Source organism: Raphanus sativus, unplaced genomic scaffold (assembly GCF_000801105.2).
Source record: "Raphanus sativus cultivar WK10039 unplaced genomic scaffold, ASM80110v3 Scaffold3812, whole genome shotgun sequence".
Lineage (NCBI taxonomy): Eukaryota > Viridiplantae > Streptophyta > Magnoliopsida > Brassicales > Brassicaceae > Raphanus > Raphanus sativus.
In genome coordinates, this window is record NW_026619116.1 from 1 (window position 1) to 9,651 (window position 9,651).

General features: G+C 33.7%; 2 protein-coding genes across 2 annotated transcripts; both read right to left on the minus strand.

Moving 5' to 3' along the window:
* Positions 1 to 411: 411 nt before the first annotated feature.
* LOC108842869 (actin-depolymerizing factor 9-like) lies at positions 412 to 1,441 on the minus strand. The gene is made up of 3 exons (XM_018615913.2): positions 1,355 to 1,441; positions 982 to 1,244; positions 412 to 812 (listed from the first exon to the last, which is right to left on the minus strand). Exons 1-3 carry the CDS (start codon positions 1,367 to 1,369, stop codon positions 662 to 664), a joined length of 429 nt encoding a protein of 142 aa, XP_018471415.1. The 5' UTR covers positions 1,370 to 1,441; the 3' UTR covers positions 412 to 661.
* Positions 1,442 to 5,321: 3,880 nt separating this feature from the next.
* Positions 5,322 to 7,053, minus strand: LOC130506946 (peptidyl-prolyl cis-trans isomerase CYP21-1). The gene is made up of 7 exons (XM_057001645.1): positions 6,765 to 7,053; positions 6,499 to 6,580; positions 6,334 to 6,381; positions 6,211 to 6,234; positions 5,943 to 6,125; positions 5,789 to 5,864; positions 5,322 to 5,712 (listed from the first exon to the last, which is right to left on the minus strand). Exons 1-7 carry the CDS (start codon positions 6,861 to 6,863, stop codon positions 5,550 to 5,552), a joined length of 675 nt encoding a protein of 224 aa, XP_056857625.1. The 5' UTR covers positions 6,864 to 7,053; the 3' UTR covers positions 5,322 to 5,549.
* Between the last annotated feature and the right edge of the window lie 2,598 nt (positions 7,054 to 9,651).

Genomic DNA, 9,651 nt, shown 5'->3' on the forward strand with positions numbered 1-9,651 from the left:
TTAGTAAGGATTGGATCGAGACCCAAGAAAATAATTTATAAACATACGCAACTTTCTAGGCCGTCCAATTATTCTAAATTCATTACCCTTTCACAAATATGAAAGATCCATTAGAGGATTTGGATCCTGTGATGCGTGTGTTCTTCTACAGATAAAGACATGCAACTTGAGTAAATTCAACTCTTTCAGGTCCATAAAAACTCAATTCCAAATCCAGTCTACAAAATTAGGCCCAGTCTGGAAAAGTTTATAAACATAACATCTAAGAAATATGTTGAATGCAAATTCTATCAACTACAGTCCACAAAGGCACAAATCACACATTGTCATCTTGTGGTTATCCACCGTTTAAAAATATTCTTACATCATATGTTATTAATGTTTTATATGTGTTACTCCTTTTTCTTCATATTTGATACAATATGAGGCTTTATTTTATTTAAGCATTAGCGACAAAAAGAGACATAAAATAACATTCAACATTTAGACTAACAAACAGAACCACCAATAGTTGATAACTCTTGTCAATAGAAGGAAAGGAAGGAAAGTCTCACATACCAAGTTAAGCACTAAACAACAATAACGAACATTAATAGATAATTACTGCTGTTAATGACACATCACTGACGGTTTAACTCCGGTTGAATGGAATGTAAATATTTTATTTGGTCCGGTCTTGGATTTTGTCGAATCCCATCTCGGTTGGGTCGGTGGCTTGAAGCTCGTAGTGGATGCCTTCCAACACTCTTCTCAGTCCGCTCTTAGACGTCGCGTACATCATCTTCTCCCTTATCCTCGACGCCTCCGGCGACCTATATTATATGTTCCCACAAAACTGAATGCATTATGGATCGGTTTGGTATAATTGTGATTGTTTTTTTTCGGTTTGGTTTAGTTGGAAACCAAGAGGATTTTTTGGGGGCTAAAAGAGTAAATTCAACAGTTTGAGAAGGAAGCTACAAGGCTTGAAACACGACTTACCAGGTGATGAAGAAGAGCTTGCTCATGCGGCAGTTATCGACGGTGACGTAGTCGAAATCAAACACGGCGTAGCGACAGTCGTCCTCCGGCAAGGAAGCGGCGAGATCATGATAGGTCTCGCCGGCTGCACCGACCTTGTCCACGGCGACTTTCTTGGATTTCTCCTCGATCTTGAAAACGATGTATCTGTGCACTTTCTTCCACTTCATCTCCATGAACGATCTCTTGCAGTCTTCCAACATCCACATCCCGTTCGTCGAAGCCTACACCAAATGGTTATAAAACTTTCGAATATGTATGGCACCAAAATGACAAACAAATAAATAATTGTTTATAAACTGTGATATAAACTATATAGTATATATGGTTTTACCGTCTTCAAAGCCATAGTGAGTGTTGCTGAGCTAAGTTGGTACGCCTTCTTCTTCTTTAGTTAATGTTTTTAGAGAGAAAGTGTGTGTTAAGGAGAGTGAAGGTTGGTGACTTATATAAGTAAATGGTTAGGTAAATGCCACTAGGTTTCTCTAATTATTACGAAACTACCAGGAAATTACCACCCTTGCGACTGGCACTTTGATATATGTTTTTACGGAGATATTTGATGTATTTATCAGAATATTGAGGGGTTTTTTCTCAAGTTTAGTTGTTTACAACATTTTTTGACTGATTGCTTACAGCCTTTTGTTATGAATACTTATAATTACGAACACCCATGTATAGTTCTTTTTTTTATTTCACTGAAAATAACAATAGTTACAAAGTACTACTAATTCCTACATTCTGTTTCATAAAGTTACATGTTTTTAAAAAAATGTTTCAAAAAGTATAGTTGTTTACAGCCTTTTTTTTTAAATTTCACTGAAAATAACAATAGTTACTATTTCTTTTAAATTTGAATTTGTGGGTTTACCAAAGCAAGTAATTAACCTATGCTAGTTAATGTTAGCCAATTGCTAATGAGAAAATCAACTCGGGATAGAAACTTATCATTGTATGTTTGCATAATAGTGGGAAATTCACCTATTAATAATTTAAAGCCATATTAAGTGTTTTAAAATCTTTTTCCTCACTGCCAAAATTTACGGTTTCAACTTTCATTTGCTAGCTGTGTTTTTCCCGTGCGTGTACCAATGCATGTAATAATAACTGCTCTGTTTTCTTCACAGTTATATAAACATAGTGTAAAATAATTTTTATGTCTTCCATGAATACTTTATTTCTAAATGGTGTTATTCATCTTATATAAAATGATATATTTTAAAAATCAGAATCAAAGTTGCGTATATAGAGTTGTAAAACATTACTCAAACATAATAGAAATATATTGAGATAGTGCTTTTATTTATACAAAGGTTCAACCCATATGCACTACTTTGTGCTTAGAGAATCACGATGGTGTTAGTGTTAGGACAGAAGTTCCAAATGTTTCCATGCCTGAATTTGGCTTTATACCTATGGGATGTACATACTGGTGTAGTGGTGTGCAACTTATTTGGCTTCATTATTATCAGAAAAAGGCAATCAAAACAATTTGAACATATGCGTGTCTAAGGTTGAAATTTCTCATTTTCTTGTCCTGACGTTTTTCTTTGTAAATTTTTGAACATATCATCAAAAACTAAACATTAGACATGCGTTATTCTTTTGAAGAAATATAACCACACTGACACTATAGAATGTGAGAAAGCAAGTGCTAATGAAAATGAAAACAAATAAGCAAAGCATAATTAACTATTTACATCTATATTAACAAGGAGGGTGATTAAATTAGAACTGAAAAAATGACAAAAGAAGTGAAGGAGAGAAAAGAAAAAAGAAAAACGCGAGGAATCGAGAGAAGCTGGTCCCAAATAATAGGACTGGATGATCCCGTTCCTACATCCTTCATTGGTCTCTCCAATTTTGTGTTACTCAAAAAGGCTCAAGGGAACCTTTGCGTGGACTCTAAGGAACGAGACACAATAGAATTTTAATATATACTGGATAACGAAACTTAGGAAGACGCGAGATAAGTTTTCGATTGACTGGTAAAGACAGTAGCAAAACTTTTTGAAGAAAAGCTTAACTTGAAACTTCAAACATTTTGGGTTTAACAACAAAATATGAAGCAATAATAAGAAACTTTAACGTGAGTTCCAACAAAATAAGAGAATCCCAAATTTTAGCAAAAAAAAAAGAGGGAACTGAAGTCTCTGCTCTTTCTTTTTAGAGAAATTGCCAAAAATATCATTTTCATAGTACCACTTTTCATGTTTACACTAACCACTTTTACCACTATTTTTAATGAAGAATTTAGATTTGAAGGTTTAAGATTTAGGGTTTAGATTTGATGTTTTAGGATTTAAGGTATATAGTTTAGGGTTTAAAGTTGAGGATTTAGGGTTTAGAGTTGAGGATTTAGGATTTATAGTTTAGACTTTAGGGTTTAGGGTTTAGAATATTGAATTTAGGGTATATAGTTTAGGGTTTAGGGTTTAAAGTTGAAGATTTTGGGTTTAGGGTTTAGAATTGGAGGTTTAGGATTTATAATCTGGGATTGTAATTTTTAAAAACATATAAAAACAAAAATATAAGAGTATTTACTATTTTAATAAATAAGGTATTTTTGAAAATGTGTCTTTAGTGGTGGTAAAGATGAATAATGGTACTTTGAAAGTGGTATTTTTGAAAATTCCCCATCTTTTTATTAACTGAAACGTCTAGGTTTTATGAATTCATCTATTAGATAATGACGTTCAGATATGAATGAAAATATGAAGTATTCATATGGAGGTTCCTGAATATTCATCTAAAAGTCAGCGTATTTAGATAACCCAATTTTAACCATGATCAACTTTATGCAACTCGGGTTACAAGTTAATTAGCCTGATTCACATTGTTTTCCGTTGAATATCATAATATTTTGGTGTCGGTAAATAAAAGGTTCACAGAATAAAACCTAAAAATACGGTGATGCTAGCCACTAAACAATTCCAAGAAGAATTTTGCAGTCCCGAAGTTTATAGTATAGTCTTACGATGAAATTGTCCATAACGTGTATGCTATAAGTCGAGCAATTCACACCAATATACTGTATCATGCCATAAGCACATGTGCATATGGTTTTCTAGAAAATGCATGAATTTAGATATAGTTATAGATTGAGTAGGTATATACGATTATTATACATAGACATGAGTTTTATGGACCCCTATCTGTTATTATTCGGGTGCAATTAGATAAGAAGCCAAAACACTAAAATTTAAAGCTACTGAAAATTTTATGGACGCATAAGCTCGACAGTACTAACACTTCCTGCTCCCTTTTTGCTTTGTATCAGCATAATTTTAACTTGATTCGATCTCTCTAGATCAGAGTATCTTGTAAGATTTAAGAAGTATTTAATCAACTTCAGAAATAAATGAGATTTTATTAGTGTTTTAATAGTTTCAAACGCAGTTTTATAAACACATGCAAATATACAAAAACCTAAAGAAAAATACTCAACGTTGTACTTTCTTTTACCAGAAAAAGACCCTATTATAACGCGTAAGTGTAAAAGCAAACAAACACTGAAGATCTAAATCATCAAAAGCTATTAAAACAATCACACACGCATTGAGGGGGACATAACCACGTCTCTGCAAATGTGTGGATAACAATAGCCCATACATGAGTTTTGATGAGGTGTAAGTAGATGATAGAATTATTATGTATCTATCTATTATTTACATGTCTTATGATTTTAATTGATTAATGTCTCCCTTTGTAGTTTGTTATTTGGAGGTTTTGTTTGTAACATTCGGTGGCTTGTCTTCTAAAGTTATTCAGTAGTTAGGCTTTGACTTGTTGCTCAATACTTGTGTGGTCTTTTCCTCTTTGTAATTATTCGTTTCACCATACCATCCTTTATTTTCTTTTGTTGTTTTTCAATATTGTGTTATTGGATAAGAAGAAAATATAAACTTTAGAAATTGTGAAATATTAGGCAATGATTTGGATGTTTTGATCTTTGGTTTTGATCTTTCCCAACCAACAAAAGATGAGTCTACTTAATTTAACAAGTTTAAAATGTCCTTTAATAATCAATTAACTATCATGTCTACCGTAATTCAACTCATCGCACATATCAGATACTGCCTCCATGATATTTTGGTTCAGTGCATAAAGATTAAAAATTTTGTTTTCTTCTAAAATTTTTTTTATAGATATAGTTCTAAAATTATTCAACCATTTATAAAAAAGACTAAGTTTTAATTGGTTGAGTTATTTCCAATAAAATTAAAATTAACATTAAAAACTCAAAACATCTTATATTTTGAAACGACATAAACATATCGTATAGTTACCTAAATGTAAACTGAACTAAGAAAATCATATAAATAAAGTAAAATTCATGAGAAGAAAAGAAAACTGAAGTAAAGAGGTACAGGATGCGTCCAGCTTTAAAAACACTAACTACATTGGCATTGTATTCAGAATTCAGATCATCACATCTGCAAAACTATAAATAAAAAAAGAGAGAGAGAGAGAGGATCTCATAGGAAAAGGACCAAGATTTGCTGCGATGTGTAAGCTTTTACGTTTTGTCATCTCTCTTCATCCCATTTGTCTTTAGGGATCTCTCCAGAATCAGCAATCACAACTTTCTTCCTTGGTTTGCCACTGTAAGTACCGGCTCCACCTTCAATGGCGAACACATTGTCCATTCCTTGTATCACCTTCCCAAACACAACATGCTCCCCTTCCAACCTGTGCACACAAGATTTTCACACATAGGTATACCAAACTCTACACTTAAAAAAATCATGAATAAAACTAGAGTTACCAGCTAGCCTTGACAGTAGTGATAAAGAACTGTGAGCCATTAGAATCAGGTCCTGTATTAGCCATCGCTACAACACCTACAAAATTTGATTTCCTAAGTCAAGACATGATAAACTACAAGAATACATTCGTAAGTTTAGTATAAGCGCACTCACCTGCATGTGAATGCTTAATCTTGAAATTTTCGTCAGGAAAGGTACCACCATAGATTGAGTCACTCCCTTTGCCATCACCATGGATGATGTCTCCTCCTTGGATTACGAATCCAGATATTATTCTATGAAATGGTGTTCCTTTATAGTGTAGAGGCTTCCCGCTTGAAGTTTTCCCCTTCTCTCCTAAGTCAGCGTTTCGGAACCATTTTTAATCAGAAACTGAAGCAACCCAATTCCAAGATATAAACACAACCATCTAAGTACAAACCTGTGCATAATGCCCTGAAGTTTTCTGCAAAGAAACAAAAGAGTTCTACCATCAGAAACTGTTTAAACAGTTTTTAACAGAATCCTGTAAAGTTTGCAGTCAAGAGATGATGGAAGACATTACCAACAGTTTTGGGTACAACAGTGCCATATAATCCAATAACGATCCTGCCTGCAACACATTGAGCGAAAGCAACACACAATGAAGGAAGTATATGGCAAAGAAGAGATCGCAAAAACTCATGTACATAAAAACAATATTATACATATCAAGTAGAGTCCTTTTTACCTAAGCGTTGGCCGTCGATATCAACATCGAGAAACACTCTGTGTGTGATTTCATAATCCTGGATCACTTGCTTCTCCTCCTCCTAAGCACACAAACATATAAACATTGGAAGAGCTAAAAACCAGTTTCCACATTGCTAATACACTTGCAAACTCACTTAAAACACTTCACGTGTGCTTAACTAAATACAAGCAACACTAAAGAGAACCACAAAAAGGGGTTTCATTTCAGAGAATCAGATCTCTCATAAAGAAACAGATCGGTACCTTGCCGGTGTTGAAGAGCGCGAAGATGAGAAAGATCGTTAGGGCTACGAGGAGAAGAAGGCACCTGGGCTGTAACAAAAACGACATCTCTCTTCCCATCTTTCCTTCTTAAGATTTCATCTCACCCTCCAGAGCTCGATCTCACCCTCCAAATCTCACTCCAAAGAGAGAAACTTTCGCTCTTTTTAAGATTCGATGCTGTGGAAATTGTGTAAATCTTCGCGGCAATCAAGTTTACAGACAGAGTCTGAACCCAAAATCGATCTCCAACAAGTGTGTTCTGTTTCTTCGTCGAAGATGGTTCTGTCTTCTTTGTGATGTGCTAATGGGCCTGAATAACGATTAATGGGCCTTTATTATTTTCTCTCTTTCAAATACTATCCAATCAAATGGGCTTTTTTATTTCAACATCGTCTGCACATTATTGGTAGTATTCTTTGCAATTACCCTACCCGATTGAAAAGATATCTAAAAACTTTTCAGGCCAGATTTGTCCTTTTCATTTCGTAATACTCAGCTTGGTCCTACCCGATTGAAAAGATATCTGTCTATTTTTGTTTTTATATTCTACCGTCAATATAATTTTTGTATCCCAAACTTTTTTGAGTTTTCTAGAAAACAACAAAAGAGAACAGTCGTGACGAATCTTTGGTTGAAAACGTAATGGACATATCAAATCCACCGTAGCTGGTAGGTGTGAGATATTTTATAAGCATTAATTGTGTGTTATTTCATATCTCAATCTCACTGAAACCAGATCTAGAGATATAGAAACTGGACAGTTTTTCACAAACATAATTGTATCGCAAGAGAAATCTATGTTACGAGAATTTGGAGCCGACACTTAAACTAGTCTCTGCAACCACACATTGTCTTTACCCGTGATGTTTTCTAATCTTATGTGTCTAGTCTAGGAATGTGTTATGAAACATGTGATTTTCCACCATATTGTTGTGTAAGATATTATTATTACCTGCGTAAAGAAAACTAAGAGAACATACAAAATACTAAACCACACGATTTAGATAGAGAGAAACAAATTGTTGTAAAAAAAAAAGAAAAAAAAAGATAGATAGATGCAAACAAATTCAATTATCGTCTCCATCCCCCATAAACTCGTAAAGAAAGCAATAAAAGGGTTCATTTAATATTAGTTTATAGACATATCACCCACCACGTTTAATTAACGCTAAATTATAATTATGTTGTTTGCTAGTACTTGCTATTTCTCAACCGTTGGATCCACTTTATATATAAAATGATCATTATCTTATTGAATTCGTCGTTTAGGAATCCGACAAGTTCAATGTTTCCGAATATTTTCCAAAATATCTTTTGTGATAAGCAAATGGTGATAACCTCACCCACAAATCAGATCACATTTTGAAAAAGTTATCCTAATTGTGGCAGCTGTGATAACCTCGCCTACAATAATGCACTACTAATAATTCACTGATAGAGACAATTCCCTATCACTCACTTACTGTCCGAGTTCCTGAATCGGTCCCATCAATATTCACTACCATTATCATAAAGTGGCAATAAGCTTTCGAATATAGCATGAGATCTTATGTTGAACATTTTTTAAAAACGCCGATGGCAAGCTTTTGTTATAGTATTCTGTTATTAGGCATAACTTCAGACTGATCTTAAAGCCTACGCATGTACTACTTTGTATAGCGAGTAAATGATGATAATTATAACCAAGCGGCCGTCATCACCTGAGGTTCCGTCTCGGAGCTCCATCAAATCTTCTCGTATATCACCACGACTGTCTCGTTCTTCTCCTTTAGCTCTTTTAGTATTACACGAATAGCTAATGGCGTGGTTGGCTGGTTGATTCGTTAAACAGACGTTATTGCTGTATGCTTGCTTCAAACTTTTGTTAAATATCATATATGGGTTGTGCAAACACAAGAAATGCCATACGGAAATCCAGTAACATAAAACCATTATTCTAAACAATGTTCAAGAAATCTTTATATTAAAAAATCATTCTAGAAAACGTTTTGTTTAGGTCCGATTTGTAGACTAGACGGATGTCTAGATGTCTAGGTGCGTCTAAACAGATTTTAGAACACTGATTCTAATGATAGATGACAATCAATTTCTAAATATTACGATAAAGGATATGTAGTATAGTATCAACAAAATTGGCAAGTCATGTGTGGTTTATAAAAAAAAAGGGTTACATTATCGTGTTTGCGGCTGAGAATTGAGGGTTTAGGATAACATGATAGCATCTCTCTTTTTTTTTGTCACTGACATGATAGCATCTCTCTATATCACATTATTATTACATTATTGTGTTTTCCAGCTTCACTTTCATACAGTCCCGTTTTCATCCCAAAGCCATCAGCTATCGCCTACATTAGGAGTGATAATAGATAACCAAAGCCCTCGTGTAGTAACCAAGACGAATTTCACTTTAAGTAATAAATATTATAAATAAAATTAACTATGTAAGTATGTGGAACTCTTAATCTAAAAGGAACTGAACCGGAACCCACATTGAACCAGTATTAGCGTACAAAATAGTGTGTATATAATATATATATATACATATATATAAAGCTTGTTTGACAAAGAAATATACAATTTAAGTTTTTGAACATTATATGTTTGTAAAGTCATAACTTAAATGATCTTTTTGTTTTGGAAAATTTAGATTGCGTGAAAATGAACTCTCTCATGATTAAGGTTTTTATAGATTCAAAACCACACTCTACACGTTAAGCAGTTTATGGAAGTTGTATAAAGAAGATAATGACTGCGTTCATATATCAAGGAGGATGTATCTTGTGGAGAATGTTAACTGAGTTCCTTCCCGAATCCCATCAATAGTTTGGCATAATATACGACAATAACAATAAGATATACTATACAC

Excerpts from the sequence above, each read along its gene's own strand:
- LOC108842869 (XM_018615913.2), bottom strand. Across the intron at positions 813-981 it reads AAGCTCTTCTTCATCACCTG|GTCGCCGGAGGCGTCGAGGA; the intron begins GTAAGTCGTGTT and ends CATATAATATAG.
- LOC130506946 (XM_057001645.1), bottom strand. The coding sequence starts at position 6,863 with ATGGGAAGAGAGATGTCGTTTTTGTTACAGCCCAGGTGCCTTCTTCTC. Across the intron at positions 6,581-6,764 it reads CGCTCTTCAACACCGGCAAG|GAGGAGGAGAAGCAAGTGAT; the intron begins GTACCGATCTGT and ends TTGTGTGCTTAG. Across the intron at positions 6,235-6,333 it reads TGTTGTACCCAAAACTGTTG|AAAACTTCAGGGCATTATGC; the intron begins GTAATGTCTTCC and ends GTTTCTTTGCAG.